The following is a 19945-nucleotide window of genomic DNA, read 5'->3' on the forward strand; positions in this document are numbered from 1 at the left end:
TTTTAATTACTATATATATATATATATATATATATATATGTTTTTTTTTTTTTAATTTAATTGTTGTATAAATTTTAATTATTTATATATTTATTTTAATTTTATTATTATTATTATTATAATATATATATATTTATTTTAATTATTATGTATATTCTTAATTTAATTATTATAATATATATTTATTTAATTTATTTCTTATATATGTTTTTTATGTTAATTATTATATAAATTTTAATTTAATTATTATATATATATTTTTGGTAATTAATAAAATTATTTTATTTTTATATCTTTTTTTTATCAATAAATTAAACTAATATAAATATAGCATTAATAAAGTAAATTAATTTAATTAGCACATATTTTTTTTAAATGGATAAAACGATTTAATTATATTTATTTAAATAGTATTATAATTTAATATATTTTTTATTTTAATAAATTAATTTGATCATTATATGTTTTATATTAATTAATTTTTATAAATAGATTAATTTAATTGTTATATTTTTTTTTATTTTAATATATTGTTTAAATAATTATTATTTTTTTAAATATAAATAATTAATATTATATTTTTTAATATTATTTAATTTATCGTATTTTATTATTATTATTATTTTTTTAAATATAAATAATTAATATTATATATTTTAATATTATTTAATTTATCGTATTTTATTATTATTATTATTCTTTTAATTAATAATTTTATTCTCTATTATTATATATTTTTTTTATTAATATTAATAAAAATAATAATTGTGTATTGTTTATTTTGTTTTTTTAATAATTTTTATATATTAATGCATTTATTTTTATAAATATTTTATATTATATTAATTAAATTTAATTTATATCTTTTTTTAATAGAATTAAATAATATAAAAATCGGTCGATTTTAAAAAAATAAAAATATTAATTTTTTTAATTATTTAATATTATATTATAATTCATTATATTTATATTATTTAAAATTTACATATTTATGTTTTAAAACTAAATTAAATTGTATATATTTCATTATAGATTATATATAACTAAAAACTTATTAAAACATTACGCACATTATTTTTTATAGAAATAAAAATAAATAAAATTTAATATTTAAAAATAATAAAAATTTAATAATATATATTAATTATTTTACTCTATAATTATTTATTTTATAATTTTTTTTTGTCTTTTAATTTATATATTTAAGTATTTTTTTTTTTTTTTTACTAATATTACTATATATAATATTTATAATTGAATTGTTTTATATTTATTTATTGTAATTTATTTTGTATAATTAATTTAATATTATTTAATTTATAGTTAACCAATATTTTTGCTTATAAATTAATTTTATAATATATCATTTTATCTTTTTTTTTTTTTTTTTTTTTTGTATTTTTTAAATTGAATTTTTACCAATTAATTGTGTATCATTGAATATATTTATGATTTTAACTTATTTTTTTTATTTATTTTTATAAAAAATAATGAAAGACCTAATGTTCATTTAAAATAAATTAGAGATTAAAATTATTTAAACTTTATTCTATATACAATTAAACATTTACTTCAAATAAAAAATTTATGTTTATATTTAAAAATAATTTTAAATTTTCATATAATTATACATTCATATTTTATATTTAATCCATTTAATATAAAATATATTAATTTTGATTTCTATCATATTTTAACACTTCAAATTTTCTTTCTCAAAATGGATGTATCCCAATTTTTTTACTTTTTATATGATTCATTATCTTATTTTGAGAAAATATTAAATTATATTTGTATATAAAATAAATAAAACTTCATTTATAATGTTTTTTGTATTATCAAAATTGAGTAAAAAAACTATTGAACATTTTTTACTTCAATTAAAAATCGTTACTTTAAAATTAATATATATTAGGAATTCTATAATTTTTTCTATGAACTCGTTTGATGTTAGACACAACTAAAATTTTTTATATGAAAAAGAGGAGAAATATTATAAAAATAGTACATAACTTACTGGAACATTTCCTTATTACTTCAAAACCCCTTAATTGTATATTTTTTTTTTTACCTTTAAATATTTTGTTGCATAACCTTTATAAAATATAGGAGATCTCTTAAAACATACAATATTAAAATTATAAACTTTCTTCAATACAATATATTAATATGAATAAATTTATTTTCTATAGATTATAAATACATTATAATAGCAGGTATCTTTGGTATATGTAATCATTTCTTCCAAATAACTTTAAATAAAGTGAAAGAATTTTATACATGATTGAAATAACAAAATGCAATACATAAAATTAAAACTTTCATGTAGAAACACAATGATCAAAAATGTGTTTATTATCCATAAAAATTACTTAGGATGATTATTTCAATAAAATTCACGAATAACATAACCTTAAAGAGATACTATATATTCATAGAGAACTCTTAAAATATAAATTTTATATAAACTTAAAAGATAATTTGATGAGAAATTGATAACATGAAATATTTTCCATAACACTACCTATTAAAAACATTCTAAGCTAAAAAATATATATTTTTTTTTTCCTATCTATAAATGTAGTAATACTAAAAGTAAAATTTTTTTTTTTATAGTTATATAGAACAAAAAGAACAAAAATATTAAAATTCTTACTTTATTTAATTTTTTAATCTATCAAAAAAAAGAGATTATTAACCTTATAAACATAGAATTTCTAAAATATTATTTAAAAAATTATTTTTGTTATAAATATTAATTAAATTTTATATAATATACTTATATATAATGGAAATATTTGTAATATTTTTTCATATTTTTAATGGAATTAATTATGGAACACAAAAAAATTATACTTTTGAGAAGGATTCTTATAAATAATTTATAAAATATATAATATCATAAGAAATGTTATAATAAGAATAGTATTTTTTAGGGTTTAAAACAAATGGTTACAGAACATTAACTTATATTTTTATTTTTAAAAATCAAAAAATAGTTCATAAACAATAAATTTATAAGTTTAGTATTTTCTTTTTTCTAAAATATTTTATGTTTTAAAAATATATTTTTCTATTTGTAATCTACAAATGTATTTTAAAGTAAAATTTTATTACAAAACGTATCTCATAAAGTAGTAATAGCATAAACAGTGATAATTATTATTATCATAAAAAAAATAAAAAGACATGTTATGTATATTTTAACACAATTTTTGAATTATTAGAAACAAAATATAATTCAAAGAAAGACGCTGATGTGCATATGTTGAATTTTTCTCGTTACGTAAATTAATAATTATTTTATTATAATGACATTATAAATCATTAAAAAACATGAAATATAAAAAATAACAAAAAAATTTTCATTCTTAATATTTTAAAAAACGCTTACCTACAAATTGACATTTTTATTTCAATGAAATATTTATTATTTAATTTATCGTATTAATTTTTTTATTTTTAAATATTTTACGAATAATCATGACTTAAATGTTCCTTTTTGTTCTGTAACAATAGACATAAAATTCTTCTTTTTAATATATTACTGAAGATGTTTCTTTTAGAATTTTAATATATATAAAATTAATTTTCGTTTTTTATTCATTTTTATTATTTATGAAATTTAATGTAAATTATTTTTTAAAGCCTTAGTTTTATTTTCAAAACTATGAAGGATTTAACATTGATCAATTCTTTAGGATTTTTATATTTCCGATTCTTAAATGGAACTATATTTTTGAAATTTTGGTAATTTTATCTATAATGCTTCTATTGTGTATTTCTTTTGATAATAAATTATTCAATGTTTCTTTTTTTAAATTAGAGTTACGTTTTATAGAATAATAATTATTTTTTAGTGTATATTCTATAGATGCTTTTCGCTTTACACTCTCTTTTTTGTAGTTTCCATTACTTTTATTTCTTTTTTGAGAATTATCTTTTTTATAATTTTCTACATTTAAGGAATTTCTTAATAAATAATTAATTTTCCTTGTTTTTCTAAATAAGTTCAATATATTCTCAGTGGTTTCAGGAGATATCTTCTTCATATGTATTGACAAATTTGGTAATGTATTTTTTTTTTTCGAATTTATATTACTAGGTTTTTTTAAGTTATAATAATATTCAAATGAGTATTTTTTTTTTATTGGAGAATTAGGTAGATTTTTCTTTTGTTTATTTATTTTCTTACAACAGTTTAAAAATGAATCACTTTTTAAAAAATCAGTTTTTTTATTAGTTAATATATATCCTAATTTTTCTTTTTTTTTAGTTGTACATTTGCAATTTGGAGTAAATTTATAATTATTATGCAATGAACTTATACTATGGTATAATTTTTTTGTAGGATCCCTATTTTCTTTTTTTTTATTTCTATTCCTTACATTTTTTAAATTAAAAATATTTAGTTTTTCGTTATTTTCTTTAGGTTCATATTTATCTTCTTCGGAACTTTTATATTCGGTAGATTCTAATATAACCGAAATATCATTCATATTCTTACATAAAAATTTTAAATTTTCAGTGGTATCAATGCACTGAATAAGAGAAAGAACATTTCTAGTTAAACATCGAATTTTTTGTTTTAATTGCTGAAAAGATTCACTGTAATAATTAAGTCTTCTTATTAATTCATTATTTTTAGAGTGAATATCAATTACCTTTTTTTTTTCTTTTTTAATATCTATATAATATTTATTCTTATACATTTGTTCTAAGTGAAAGTTATCTTTTTGCACATTTTCTATCTTATCTGCTTTTTCTTTTAGTTTGTTGGTTAACAATTTTATTTCTTTTTTTAGTTTAGATATTATTTTATCTTTGTTTTCGTCAACGTTTTTTGTTTTATCTTCTTCTAAAAATTTAGGTTTTATTATACCATTATTTTTATTATCATATTCCAAATTTTTTTTTTTGTATGGATCATATATTTTCTTTTCATTTTCATTTTCATTAATGGGATTTGATTTTAAATATGTTTGATTTCCCAAGGAAAGTTTAAACAATCCTCTGTTTTTTACTTCAAAATTATCTGTAATGTTTTTTTTGAAATTGAATTCAAATTCTGAACTAGAATGTGATTCACTTTTTAAATTATATTTATTTTCTTCGGATTCATTTATTAATTTTACATCTTTTTTTTCATTTAATAATTCATCTGTTATATTATTTTGATTGCTCTTCATTGTACTTTTATATTTTTAAGTCTATTTTAAATAAAATAATCTTCAATAGAGTTATCAATTCAAAGATAAAATAAAACATGGGTTTTTTCTTATTCATATATAATATATTAATATAATAATATTTATTAATTAAAATTTAATTGAACTCTTTTGGATCTTAAACTTTTTATTAATGAAGGAATATAATTTTCCAAAGTTTACATATAATTTATTGTTACTTTAAAGTTTTATTATTAGTATTTTAAAAAACAAAAACTATTGAATTTCGATATAAATTTTATCTATCGATCTAAAAAAAAATTTGAAGATACAGCATAAAAACTATGTCAGTTTATGTAAATATTTATACATATGGAAATTAAGATAATACAATTTTGTAATTTCATATTTTTCTTTTTGACATTTTGACATATTCTAAAATACATAGAAAGATAAAATTACATGTAAGAAATCAATAGATTTTTATTTTTATTTCATTAAAAATATTTATTGAAATATTGTCTTTATATTGTAAAAAAGAATTTTATTGTTTTAAAATTCATGCTTGTACATATTTAAAAATGAAAATGCACATTAAAATATATAGAGGTTTGGGAAATACCACAAATCTTATTCATGTAAGTATATATTTTTATCATGAATATTTTTGATTTGCATTTACACATTTCATAACAAAAAAAAAAAAAATGGTTAAATTATAAATATATATTTAACAAAATTGAGAATTCAATGATGCATGAACAACTTAAAATATTGTTTTCTTAGATTTGAAAAACACAAAAATTTAAAAAGAATTTTTCAGTATATATTTATAAATAATTTTTGCAATATGCTTTAAAATGCAAAAAAAACAGATTGAAATAAAAAATTTTGATAATTTCTTTGTGGTTTTTTATCATTTTTTTTTTTTTTGGAAAAAAGAGCTATTTAAACTTTATATTTAAAGAAGAAATGAATATTTAAAGAGATCCCAAAAATTATACAATGTTTTTGAAAAGTCAATAGATAAATAATTTTTTTCCTTTACGAAATATATGAAATATTTAATGATTAAAAAAAAATTAATTTATGCACACACATTTTATAGATAATTTTTTTTTATATTAACAAAATAAAGGAAAATAATATATTACACACAAGCAATTTTTCTTTAAAACGTATTTTATTATTAAACTATATAGAGCTTATGCCCTATGTATACATACTTCGTGTTTTTACTTTCGATATTTTACATATATCTATATGAAGAAAAATTATATATTATAGAGTTCTCTTTTTGTATCTTCAAAAGAAACGTGCTATAAATAATAGATAATTCAAAAAAAAAAAATAAATCATAAAAATTATGAGAATTTTGCTGTATTTTACTTTTTGTCTATTATGTAAACAAATGTTAAATTTAAGCCTTTTTTTTTTTTTTTTTTTATTTGAAGTATTTAATTCAATTTTTTATTAAGCATAATAATGAAGTTAGATGTTATAATTTTATAATAATTCTCAAAAAAATATTCATTTGTTGGTATAATAAATAAAATTTTTTATTTTATATATAAAAATAAGCAAGGACTTATAGAAAGAAGATAAATAAGGTCTTGTGGCAAAAATTAAATAATTGCTCATTGTAGGAATTAAATGTATTGTGGTCATTTATGTTATTAATTAAATTATTTTATATATGCAATCTTAAATTTTAAATTACCGTTGTAATAATAAAAATAAATGTATAATACATATAAATAAGGAATATGGTGTATATTTTTATAACTTTTAATTCAATATATAGTTCATGAGTTAATGTAAATTTTATTTGCAAAATAAAAATATTTATTTTTTTATTTTTGGGATAAATAAAATATATTTTCATACCCTCTTAAAAGACGAGATAATAATATTAATTGAAACAAAAAATTATTTTATGGAGGATATTTTTATTCAACGGTTTTATGCATATAAAAATTAATATAAAGGAGAATATTATTTTATTATAATTATTTTCATTTTTATAATAATATATGTTTTATAATATTATTTATTTAAAATTAATATATTTCCTCTTTCTAACATTATTGTTATATAAATAGCATAAAGAAAAATAATTTTCTTTTTTCAAAAATTAATTTACATTTTAACAAAATTCAATATTTTGTTTATGTTAAATAATATCTCCATTTTTTGTTACATTTTTAATTTCCTTAATTTCAGATATGTAATATGTCAACATATTTTTTATCATGTACTGGAGAGTCATTTCACTTTGTGAGCATGTAACACAAGCTCCTTCTAGCTGTACGTAAACTATACCTAAATGAAAAAAGTATCGTATTATTTTAAATTTTTAGGTTAAAAAAAAATAATAATCTATATATTACTGAAAACTATTAAAATATAGAAAAATAATAAATACAGATCTTATAAATGTATAAAAGAAAATAAAAATAATATAAAATTACCACTGTCAATATCAAAACAAATAAATTTTATATCTCCACCATCATTTAAAATTATTGGACGAACTCTTTTCTCTATTAATAATTTTATGCTACTTATTATTTCTAAGATGTCCTCATTTTCTTCGTATTTTTTTTCATTTTTTATTTTTTGCAATACAGAAACGATATTTTCATTATTAGAAGTACTTTCTAAGTTTTTCTGAAATATATCAAGGAAACTATTTATATCATTGATATAATTAATGTAATCTGAATTTTTTGAAGTAGAAAAAAAAGCAGGGGTTATTTTGTTTATCGGATATTTATTTTGTATTTTTACATAATCTGAAAAATGCACACTTGCTTTTTTATAAGTATTAAATTTTATTTTCCATTTGAAGCATAATAGTTTATTAGATATATTTTTAAAGTGAATCATGCTTTAATAGAACCAAAATAAGAAAAATTATCATTAATTAAATTCTGATAAGGTAAATAAAAAATTCTTTTTTTTTCTTATTTTATTTTTTTTTTTTATTTGCAAATTTAAAAATATAATAATTTTAATTTTAAAAAATGAGAAATTACACAAAAATAATTAAATTTTTATAAATTGTTATTTAATAATGTGAATATAAAATTGAAAAAAACATTTTTTCGATAAAATATTTTCATTATTTTTAAATATATATATATTGATTTGCTTTTTATTTTACAAAAATTTTTTTTTCATTAAAGTAGAGCCACAATGTTTCCATATGAACCAAGTCAAATTGAACTTAATTCAAATGAATGGGAAAAAATGATTGAAGAAAGGATAAAGGAATTAAAAGTAGAAGATAAGGTACCTAAAAAGGTAAAATGTGTAAATATGATGAAAAAAAAAAATATATATAATACATATAATGATTCTATAAAAATATTTTTTGTAATTAAAAATAAATTGAAGTCTTGAAAATGAATTAATAAAAAACTAATTAAAATGTTAAAAATAACTGAAAAATTTCAAAATAATTTTATATATTTATTATATTTTTTTTTTTTTTAATGATAAAATTTCATTTTTTTATAAATTCTTGACAAAAAAAAAAAAAAAAAAAAAAAATAGTGAAGTCATGCATATAAGATAGTTAAAATGTTTTTTAACTTATATGTAAGAGATTATTTTTTATGTATATTTTATATTTAATTCAATTTCTGAAAATTTTTGTGTTCATTTTTTTTTTTTTTTGAATATTAAAAATTGGATATAGTGTTATAATGATAAAAAGAAAGAAAATAATGGGAATATAATGTCCTATAATGAAACATGTAATTATACGTTTTTATACCTAAAATATTTACTCTTCACTTAATATTAATCCACTAGCAACTATTTTATTTGATTCAGATAAAATAAAGCGAGATAATGGAGAAATTGCAAAGGAAAGAAAGTCATAAATATTAAAAAAATAATTATAAAAAGAAATAAAATAATTTAAGTCATATTTGAATTTTTGAGCACACATTAAAGAATTGTTATTAATTTCAATTTCTATAATACCAATATCAAAGCTTCGTAGACATTTTTTATTTTCAATTTTTTCATAAAATGTATTATTTTTTTTTTTATAATTTTTTGAATTACTAATTTCTGTCAAATTTTGGTTGAGGCTATTTAAATTATTATCTAATAAATCACTAGAATTGAAAGAACAATTTTTATTTTTATAAATACAGTGTATATTTTTAATTGTTATACTATGCGAAAAATTTAAAGAATAAAGAAGGTATTGTCTACCTATTACTACTGGAATTTGTATTTCGTTAATTTTTATTAACACCATCATTTTATTAGAAATAAAAATATTATTTATATTATATAAAGAAAAATTTTCATTATTTTTGTCGTAATTATTACTTTTTGTTTCATTATTTACTAAAACGCAACCGTTAATTATTTTGTTGTCATTAATTTTAAGAACAATATTTTCTACAATGTCGTTAGTTATAGTAATATTTTCATTAAATGAGCAAGCGTTTGCTAACTTTGATATCATTTGTATAGAATTTATAAAATCCTTTTCTTTTAAACTATATATGCATTCACAATTTTTACTATTTTGTTCATTTAAATTTTGATTTTCTATTTTCTCTGAAATACCAGAATCTGGTAATTCCAATAAAAATTTTTTAAACGAATTGAAGTTTTTTGCTTTTGCTAAATAATTAGATAAGTTATCAATATTTACATATTTATAAAAGCAACTATTTTTTTCTATTTTTTTTATGGTTATTTTTTCTTTAAGTGGCAATATAGTATAATTATGTTGAATCTTTAAAATTCCATCTAATATTTTAATGTTTGCTTTTATCAAGTTATTTGCTTCTGTAAAATCTTGAATAACACCTATAAATGTATTATCTTCATCTGAAGTTTTTTTAATTGGGTTTAATATGCTACTTTTATATGAATTATAAAAAATATTATTTGCAAATAACTTATTATTTTTAATAAAATTATAATAAGAACTTAAATTTTGCTTCTTCTCATGTAAAATTTCTTCGCATACTTTTAATAAAAATAAATCTTTTTTTATATTCATATATTTTATTTCATCATATAAACTAAAATTACAATTGAATAATGATATGTTACCTTTTTCAAATTTTACTATGTTTTTATTTTTGTATGCTGAAACAGGTGTGAATATTAAATTTTTTTCAAATAGGGTGCTATAGTTTTCAAAGCATTTTACATGTATGTAAAAATTATTATTAATAATAAATTCAAAGATACTATCATTTTTTTCGCATTCAAAAAAGGATTTTACTGTGTTGCACACATTTTCAAAAACTTTTATATCATAATCAAACAAATCTAATTTATTCACCACTATGATAACATTAGAAATTCCAACTGATTTTAATATAGAAATGTCTTTATATGTTTCATCATTTTTTTTGTTATAAATATTGTTCGCATCTACTAGTAAAATTGCACAATCTGCAAAAAAACTCCATGAAAGTAAATTATTTACTAATTCATTATGTCCAGGTGTATCAAAAATATTAATTTTTCTAAAGCAAATAATATCACTGTGTATTATTTTTTTTTTATAGAAATCTTCAAATATACTTTTATTCATGTAAATGTTTTTATTTTCATCTTTCTGTACATTTTCCATATTATTTTTATTATAACTCATATTTTTTTCATTAGGTTTGTTATTTAGTAAAATGTCGTATGCTTGCTTTATATCATTTTTTGTATAATATATAAAAAATTCTTTTCTTTTATTAAAAAGAGTTATATTTCTTTCTCTTTCATCATCTTCTTCATCTAATATAAAAGTGTACTTGCAGCTTTCTTTAACTTTTTCATATTTTTTTATCGTTTGTTCACTTACGTAATTCAAGTTATATAATAATGCACCTATTAACGTAGATTTACCTGCATCAATATGTCCTAATACAAGAATATTTAATGTATTCAGCATTATGTATTTGTTATCTTCACTATTTTTTAAAGTTATCTGAATTTCTTCATTTTTTTTTTTTATATTTTCTTTTTTTTCCTCTTTTTTTATTATATTCTTTTTAGAATTATCATTATTTTTTATTTTCAAAGAATTAGTACTTTTTACAAATTCAAATTCTGAGTAATATTGGTCATCATAGTTATCATAGTCTTCAAAATCATCTTTATAATCATCATAAACTAAATTTTTCAATTTTTTTTTATTACCCATTTTAAATTTAATTATATATAATATGTATATCTTTATTTAATTATAATTTTTAATATATTAATTTTAATGGGTTTATTTCAATTACATTTTCATTTTTAATTTTTTTATTACAAAGATAAAAAAAAAAAAAAAAAAATTATACAAAAAAAAGGAAATTAAAATAAAAGAAAAATCTAATATTCCTCATTGGTATTTTTACTTTTTTTTTTTATTACATAAAATAAAGGTATAATATTTTAACAAAAATTGGCAGTAAAATTTATAAGTTGTTTTGATTAAAACAAAAAAAAATATATTTTGAAAGTTTAATAAATATTATATATAAGAAAGCAGAGAAATGCATATTGTTAATGTATATACATTTAAGTTATATTATGAATTATTACTATGAAAATATTAATTTATCTTTTTCCATACATATTTAGAAATATTAAAGAATTATTCAACAAAATAAAGGTTAAAGGAGTATAAAAAGACATCATAGAATAATTCACTATTTGGAGAAATAAATATTTAAATTCTTTTTTTGTATTTGTGCATGCTAAAGGTATAAAACGAAAGATAACATGTGTGTAGTTAGTGACTATATATATTTTTAAAATAATTTTTTAGTATAATTATTTTTATTTTTTTAAATACATAAACTATTTTGACAAAAAAAAAAAAAAAAATTTAAGCATAAGGGAAAGTTAAATTTATATAATGAAAAATCTAAATAATTTTAAAGGCATTTCTTACCAAATGAGTGCACAAGTAAATAACATTTGTTATAAGAGTTTATATTAATCATATTGGTGATATATATTATATCTTTTTTTTGAAGGAATGCAAGATAAAACTATTAAAATATAAAAATATGGAATTAGAATCGAAAATAGTAATATATATATATATATAAATGTATGCATTAATATATGTTTTTATTTGAAAAAAAAATGTATAGGCATTATTAAAGAATGATTTCAAACTAATTATAAATGAAGTTTTGAACTTAAAAAATTTTATAGTTAGTAAAAAGATAAAAAAATTTTAATTTTTAAGTAATATTATTATTATTATTTTTTAATTATATTTTAAGAATGAAAAAAACGAAAGAGCAAAAGATAAATTAAGAAAAATTAAAATGATAGTTAATATATTGAAAAGAGAAAGGCAATATCTCTACATAACAAATGTAAGAAATAAAAATATTATTCAAGATAATAATATACTTACTCATAATGGCTTCACAAAAAATATAAGAAAATAGAAAGTATTATTTAAATTAAAAATACCTTGTTTTTATTCTTTTTATTATTCTAAGAAAAAATATTCTAAGGAAATTAAATACCTATATAAGAAAAATAGTATTCTTCAAAGAATATTCGATATAGTTAAAAAGACATTAAAATAGAACTAATATTATAAATATAAGAGAAATATTATTTTATTATTTTTATTTTTTTTAGGACAAAATAAAGAAAATATATAAACCTATTAGATTACATAAGAAAGAGAAAAAAAAAATTTCAAAATACAGTAATTTAAAATTGTATAAAATGGATAATAGGAATAGAAATAAAATATTATTTAAAAAAAAAGATATAATTTTTAGAAAAAAAAAAGCATATTTAAGTAAAGAACATATAATAAATATTCCTAAAAATCCCCCACTCAAAAATAGATCTTATGGTATTAAATGTAAAAAAAATATAAAAAAAAAGAAAATTGGAAAATATATAATTTTAAAGAATAAGAAAGATGTATATAATTTGGAATATTTGAAAAAAAAAAAAGAATTAAAAAAAAAATTTCGTATAAATAAGTTTTATGGAAAACATTATTGTATCTATTTCACTGTTAATGTGTTCATAATAAAAAAAAATATATCATTAAAAAAAAGGATATATAGCTTTTTACATTTGTCAAGAGTATGTTTTCTAAAAGATATTAATAAGAATGATAATAAAAATATATTTGATAAAGAAATAATTTCATTAAATAATAGAAAAAATAAATTTCGTGAAAATGCAATGTATATAAAAGAATTAAAAAAAAAAGAAGAAAAAAAAAAAATATTAATAGACAATTTAAAAGAAATACAGGTAATAGAAGAGGGAAAAATTATATGTTTTAATAATAATGAAGATAATAAAAACCTTGAAAATATTTCTCTAAAGAGAGATAAATATAAAAGTAAATCATACATATTTATAAATGAAAATGAGGAAAAAAAAAGAAATGAGATACATGATATTTATGATAAAAAAGCATGTATTTTTGATCAAATAAATGAAAAAGATATATTTATGAATAAATCAGAAGAGTTTTCTCAAGGTAAAAGTAATCCTTATTTTAACAGTATATTAGAGAATGAAAACAACTACTTTGCAAAATTTTATAAGGAAAGATATATTAAATATTTATATAATATGAAAAAAGATAATATAAATAAAATCAAAGAATATATAAATAAATTTTTTATAAATACTTTTCAAAATCAAAATGAACATTTAATAAATAGGAACCAAACTATTAAACAAATTTTTTATGATTTTATTTCAGTACTTTTTAAATTATTTGAAGAAAATATAGTTGAAAAAAATAAATTTTTAAATGATCTTGAAATGAGAATTAACAATATCATTATATTTTCAAATAACATACTCACTTATATAAATGAAATTTCTATTAATATAATTAAACATAAAGTTAGTTTCGAAAGCATCATTGTAGCACTTCAAAATATCATCAAAGAATGCCAATATAAGTAAATTATATGAAAGTTGTATTTTTATAGTAAATAAACATGTTTAATTTTCTCAAAGTATTAATAATTTTTTTTTTTTTTTTTTGTTTATATTGTATTAAAATAATTGTTTTATTAGCGTTGTTTTATATATATAAAGGAAATAAAAATATTAGCACATTCATTTTTTATAATTGTTTAATTTTTTTAAATATCTTCGTAGTTCGTCTTTTTGCTAAATTGTATTTACTTTTTCATTAATTTTATGTTTTTTTTACTTTTTATTGTTTAGTTTTTATCTCACTTTAATTTTTTTTTTTGTTTTTATATTTGATAATTTTAATTTTTAATTTAATTTTTTTTTTTTTTAAATATAAAATATTGATTATTTTTGAACAATATTATTTCAATTTTTTTTTTTTTTTAGTTGCGAACTTTTGGTAATTTGATATTGAAATTTTTTTTTTTTTTTTTAATGCATTTCAAATTTTTAAATATAAAAAAAAAAAAAATGGATTGAAGAGTTTTTTTAATGCTTTATTTTTTATTATAAAGGTTATAAAAATTTCATTAAAATATTTTAAATAAATTTTTTTATTTTAATTTCTATAAATATTTATAGTAAATATTAACTTTTATGAATATTGACAATGTTGAAAGCAAACATAAAAAACATAATTTGTTTTAAAAAAAAACATAAATATATATTAAAATTATGTAAAATTTAAAAATAAACACAATTTTTAATAATTGATATATTTATAATTAAATATTTTTTAATTTAAATATATCCTTTTTTAAATGTTTTTTTTTATTATTTATGAAACTGAAAAAATAATATGAGTAAGTCAGAAATAGAATCATTATTTGTTAAGTTATGTCATGTTGAAAAGGAAAGTAGGGATAGAGGAATAAATATGCTTTATGATTACATAAATAAAAATAAAAAAGTTCTCAATAAGCATAAAATAACATACATATGCAAAGGATTATTTTATTATTATTGGTTATGTTATTCTATTAATGAACAAAAAAAAGCAGCTTTGAAAATATGTAGATTAATACATATATTTGATAATAAAAAAAATGTTTTTGTATTTTTGCAATGCTTTTTGGATGTTATGTCAGCAAAGTATAATAATTTAGATATACATCGTTTAAATAAATTTTTATTTTTATTCCGGGTTTTTCAAGCTGAATTTTTGATGTTTTTGCATAATAACTCATGGAATAGTAGTTATATTAAAAAATATAATAGAATAATTTTAAAAAGTTTTGATGATACGAATGAGCTATTTTATAATTATGTAGATACTTTTTTTGAAGAGTTTTTAGGAAATGAAAATTTTTTAGAAGCAAAAAAAGAAAAAATCAATTATGATACAAAACAATTTTTATTATTGGTAGACCCTTTCTTTAAAATTGCATGTGCAACAGAAAAGAAGTATATAATTGACCTAATACAAAATAAGATTTTTAATAAGATAGTAAAAATGGATATAAAGAAAAATCTTTTAAAGAAGAAAATTAATAAATATTTATTAAAATGTAAATATAAATATGGAAAGAAAATTTTAAAAAATATGTATAATTTATCCCTTTATACAAAAAAAAAAAATAAAATAGAAAATGAGATGAAAAATAAATTTCCTATTTTTATTGAGAAATGCTATAATAATACGGAAAAAAAAGAGTTAACTCATGAAGAAAAAACTAACAGTGAATTATTACTTGAAGAAAATGGAAAGTTTAAAAGTGACTATCCTCTTCATAATAAAAAGGTGTTAAATAAAAAAAAAGATCAAAAAAAATTAAAAATACTAAAAGATATCGACATAAAAAACGAGGGGAATATTTGTGAAGATGAAGGTAAAAAAAATGTTATAAAGAAAAAAACTGGAATATATGGTGAAAAAGGAAAAAAAAAAAAGACTAATACAAAAGATGCAAAACTGGTTGAAAATTTGGCGTTTAATACAAGTATAATAAAAAAATGCAAAAAGAATTTAAAAAAAAAAGATAAAATAAATACTAAAACAAATACTTATGAAAATATAAAATGTGAAATAAATGGTAAATATAATATGAATAATTTAGATAAAAATAACAAGAAAGATTTTTCATTTAGTATTAATGATAATAAAGAAAAGTCAAAATTACAAATTTGTGCTTTTAATGAACATGAGTTAAATGGAAAAGAAAAAACTTCACAAAAAAATAATTTAATAAAAAAAAAAATGATGAAAATAAATAAAAAACAATGTAATTTACAAGTTAAGGAAATACCAAGTAAGAAAGAAACAAAAATACAAAATAAAAGCTCAGATAATAAAATAAATGATACAAATAACGCTTGTATAAAGCAAAAAAAAAGTAAAATAATGAAAAAGAAGAAAGAAAAATTGAAAAAAGAAAATAATAAAAAAGAAACAAAAAATAACATGGATAATAATTTCAATATGAAATTGGAAAATGAAACATTAGAAAAAGGTAACAGTGGTATGGTTAAAAAAACAATTTTAAAGAAAGGAAAAACGAAATCTGTTGTAACAAAAAAGGTTCATTTCAATTTAAAAAAAAATACAATTGAGTATATTCCACGGAATAAAAAAAAAAGTGTTAACTCATTTTTTTTTTTAGATAATTTTCGTAACTTAGTGAATATTCCTTCATTTTTATAGGGCAAAAAAACAAAAAAAATTGTAACCTTTTTTTTCTTTTATTTTTATCATATTTTTGTTTTTATTTCTTTTTGATTTTATTCATATTTTTGTACTTTAATTTTCTCTTTTTTATTTAATTTTTTCTTTTTTGTTTATAATTTTTTTTTTTTTTTTTTTTTTTATTTAAAAAGAAACTCAAAATTTTAAACTAATAGTAAAAAAGTACCACATATATATTTTATTATCAAAATAAATTTATTTTAATTTTCTTTTTTTAATTTTTTTTGTTAAAAATTTTCTGTGTTGAACAAATATTTTTTTCTAAAAAAAAATTCACAATAAATTTTCAAAATATTTCATTTTATTTTTATATTGACAAAACTCCAAAAAAATTTAAGAAAAAGAGAAAAAAAAGAAAAAGAAATATATCAGGGAAATGTGAAAAAAAGTGAGAAAGAAAAGATATAAAAGAGAACATAATATATTTTAGAAAAAATAAAAATTATGACTTTAAATTATTTATTCCTGAATAAAAATTTAAAAAAATATTAAAGTTTTTATGAATAAAAAATGAAAATGTGTTACTTGAAATTTTTTTTGAAAATATGTTTTCTTCTTTTTTTGAGTTACGACTTTATTTATTTAAAAAGTGAAAATAAGAAAGAGCAAGGAAATTTATTTAAGAATGGATATGAAATTTTTTTTGTTCAGAAGGATATATTACCTTCGTATATAAAACGTGATAATCATATATCAATTTTTTTTTGTAAATCCTGACAGTCACAATATGTTTTAAAAAGAATAAAACAATATTTTGATATTTTAAATGGAGAAGAAACACAATTATATCTTGAAAATAGTAAGTTTTCAGTTGATAATAATAAGTATATTATATTCTTAATGAACTATAAGCCAGCTCTAATCTATAGATTGATTAGCTATTTCATAATTTTTATTTATATTTTAATTTCAATAAATGTAATTTTTCCTAAACAGTCAGAATATTTCATGCCAAGTTTTTTAATAAATAATGAAAATTATAATAGAATATTTCAAGAAATGAGAAAAAAAAAGTTAGCTGTTTTCGCTATTATGTTTTTTTCATTTAATATAATTTATGGGATACTTTGTAACACAAATGTAATTCATATATATCAGAATAGGAATTTAATTTATAACGATTATTATATTGAACATGTATTTATTGAACAGTTAAGAAGAAATTTAAAAAATATTTAAAAATAGAAAGGAAAAATAATATTCTTCTATAACTAATGTAAATGATGAAATTTATAAATGATTAAAATGTCATAAACCATTCATGGTAGACATTTTTTGATAAATAAATTTTTTCATCTACATTTTAGAATATAAATGAATATTAAATATTTTGATTAATATATATATTTTTTTTTTTATTAATAGTTTTAACAAATACATATTAAAAGATTAGACACATATAAAAAATTATGTGAAATACAATTTATCGAAGAAACACTTGGATAAAAATGGTTATCATATTTTTTTTTTTTTTTTTTTTTTTTTTAAAGATTTTTTAAAAGAAGTTTTTAGATTTAACTAATAAATTACATCATGGTTATTTAAATATATTTTTTTTTTAATTGTAAATTCAACAAAATTGTTTATAGAAAAAAATATTATTTTGCATTTTCCTTAAATTTCAAAACTTTAAAAAAGTCTATTATAGTAACTTTTTATATATTAAATAACTAATTCAATATATAATTCTTAATCATAATTTTTCCATGAAATTAAAATTTATTTCATATATTTTTACAAAAAAAAGTTTTGACTTAAAGTTTTTTATATAATTTTTTTCACACTTGCAAATATGTGTTAAAGCATAGAAAAAAAACATTGTACTGCATATATTTATTTTTTTAAATAAATAAGTTGTCAAGTTTAAAAATAATTAATTTTAATTAAATTATAAATACTTCAAAATAATATAATATATTAGTTCTTTTTATCACTTTAAGTACTCACACATTTTTTATTATGCATCATTAAAAAATAAATGGAATATATAATTTTCCAAAAGAAAAAGTATATTAAGATTATTTATCTGAGTTGAAGAAAATAAACAATGGAAAGTAAAAAATTAATATTTTTTGCACACATAAACAAATAAATATTAATGCATTTGGTTATATTTTTAGCATCCTGTTAAAATAATAATACCTTTTATAATATTTAGGAAGTGCAGAAATGGTCAATTCATAGAAATAATTGTGAACATGCATTATAATTTCATCTTTTTTGTTTAGGTAAAGAGAATATTTATTGTAATATTTAAATATAAAAAACGATTAATGTAATTATTTTTAATGAATTCGTTAATTTTTTTTTTTTTGTATTTTTATCATAGTTGTGAATAATTTTTACAAATGCAGAAAATGAGTGTTCATTTTTTAAAATATTTTACGTTTGATTATATTACACCATACATACTAATATTGTTTAAGATCTTAGAACAATTCAGAGAAACTAAGAAAGAATTATGAATTATTTAAAAAACAAATAATAATGCACTGTCTATTTCTTTAAAAAAAAAAAAGAAATACATGTTTACTGTGTAATTCGTAAATATTTTAATGTTTGGTAGTACATATACATATGTAAAATATAAGTTATTGAGAAATAATAAAAAAAATTAAGGTCTAAAAATATTAAATTTTGAATCTTTTAAATGTCTTCAGTTAATTTTTAAAGTAAAAAAAAATATACTTATGTAAATGCGTATAAATAATTTGAAAGCAAAAAGAAATATATATAAATAATTCTTTTTTAAAGTGATTAAAATAAAAATTTTAAAATACATGAAATTATTAAAAATAAGATATGTTCCATAATTTATTCTCTATATCACATGCATGCAATTTTATTAAACTGTGAGATAGGCACTTAGAATTTTGAGCTACTAAACAAAAAAATAAGAAATATATAAGATTAGTTCTTAATTATAATATACTCTAAAATTAGTCTAATTTTTTTTTTTTTTTTTTTTTTTAATTATCATTATTTTATTTTATTTTATTTTTTTCATTATTATTATTTTGTTTTGTTTTCTTTTCTTTTAATTATTATTTCATTTTATTTTTTTTTAGATTATATTATTGTTTATATTTGTATATTTTATTGTGGCACATGTGTATTGTAGTAAAATTATTATTTTATCATATTA

General features: G+C 16.4%; 6 protein-coding genes across 6 annotated transcripts, besides 1 other annotated feature; 3 read left to right on the top strand and 3 right to left on the bottom strand.

Annotated features, from left to right (window-relative positions):
- Positions 1-596: part of a sequence feature that runs on past the window's edge.
- A 3135-nt stretch (positions 597-3731) lies between these two features.
- PGAL8A_00443800 (conserved Plasmodium protein, unknown function) lies at positions 3732-5189 on the bottom strand (the record flags this gene model as incomplete). Its single annotated transcript, XM_028673181.1, has 1 exon — positions 3732-5189. One exon carries the CDS (start codon positions 5187-5189, stop codon positions 3732-3734), a length of 1458 nt encoding a protein of 485 aa, XP_028529660.1.
- Positions 5190-7341: 2152 nt separating this feature from the next.
- On the bottom strand, positions 7342-8057 carry IscU2 (NifU-like protein, putative; the record flags this gene model as incomplete). The annotated part of the gene is made up of 2 exons (XM_028673182.1): positions 7342-7490; positions 7640-8057. The coding sequence occupies 2 exons, from the start codon at positions 8055-8057 to the stop codon at positions 7342-7344; spliced, it is 567 nt and encodes a 188-aa protein (XP_028529661.1).
- Positions 8058-8958: 901 nt separating this feature from the next.
- Positions 8959-11349, bottom strand: PGAL8A_00444000 (elongation factor Tu, putative; the record flags this gene model as incomplete). Its single annotated transcript, XM_028673183.1, has 1 exon — positions 8959-11349. The coding sequence occupies one exon, from the start codon at positions 11347-11349 to the stop codon at positions 8959-8961; it is 2391 nt and encodes a 796-aa protein (XP_028529662.1).
- Positions 11350-12090: 741 nt separating this feature from the next.
- On the top strand, positions 12091-14102 carry PGAL8A_00444100 (hypothetical protein; the record flags this gene model as incomplete). The annotated part of the gene is made up of 6 exons (XM_028673184.1): positions 12091-12102; positions 12173-12226; positions 12293-12355; positions 12428-12523; positions 12653-12721; positions 12798-14102. 6 exons carry the CDS (start codon positions 12091-12093, stop codon positions 14100-14102), a joined length of 1599 nt encoding a protein of 532 aa, XP_028529663.1.
- Positions 14103-14916: 814 nt separating this feature from the next.
- Positions 14917-16758, top strand: PGAL8A_00444200 (nucleolar protein Nop52, putative; the record flags this gene model as incomplete). Its single annotated transcript, XM_028673185.1, has 1 exon — positions 14917-16758. One exon carries the CDS (start codon positions 14917-14919, stop codon positions 16756-16758), a length of 1842 nt encoding a protein of 613 aa, XP_028529664.1.
- Positions 16759-17310: 552 nt separating this feature from the next.
- Sel2 (selenoprotein, putative) lies at positions 17311-17979 on the top strand (the record flags this gene model as incomplete). The annotated part of the gene is made up of 1 exon (XM_028673186.1): positions 17311-17979. The coding sequence occupies one exon, from the start codon at positions 17311-17313 to the stop codon at positions 17977-17979; it is 669 nt and encodes a 222-aa protein (XP_028529665.1).
- Positions 17980-19945: the final 1966 nt, after the last annotated feature.

Source organism: Plasmodium gallinaceum, assembly GCF_900005855.1.
Source record: "Plasmodium gallinaceum strain 8A genome assembly, contig: PGAL8A_v1_119, whole genome shotgun sequence".
Classification (NCBI taxonomy): Eukaryota; Apicomplexa; class Aconoidasida; order Haemosporida; family Plasmodiidae; genus Plasmodium; species Plasmodium gallinaceum.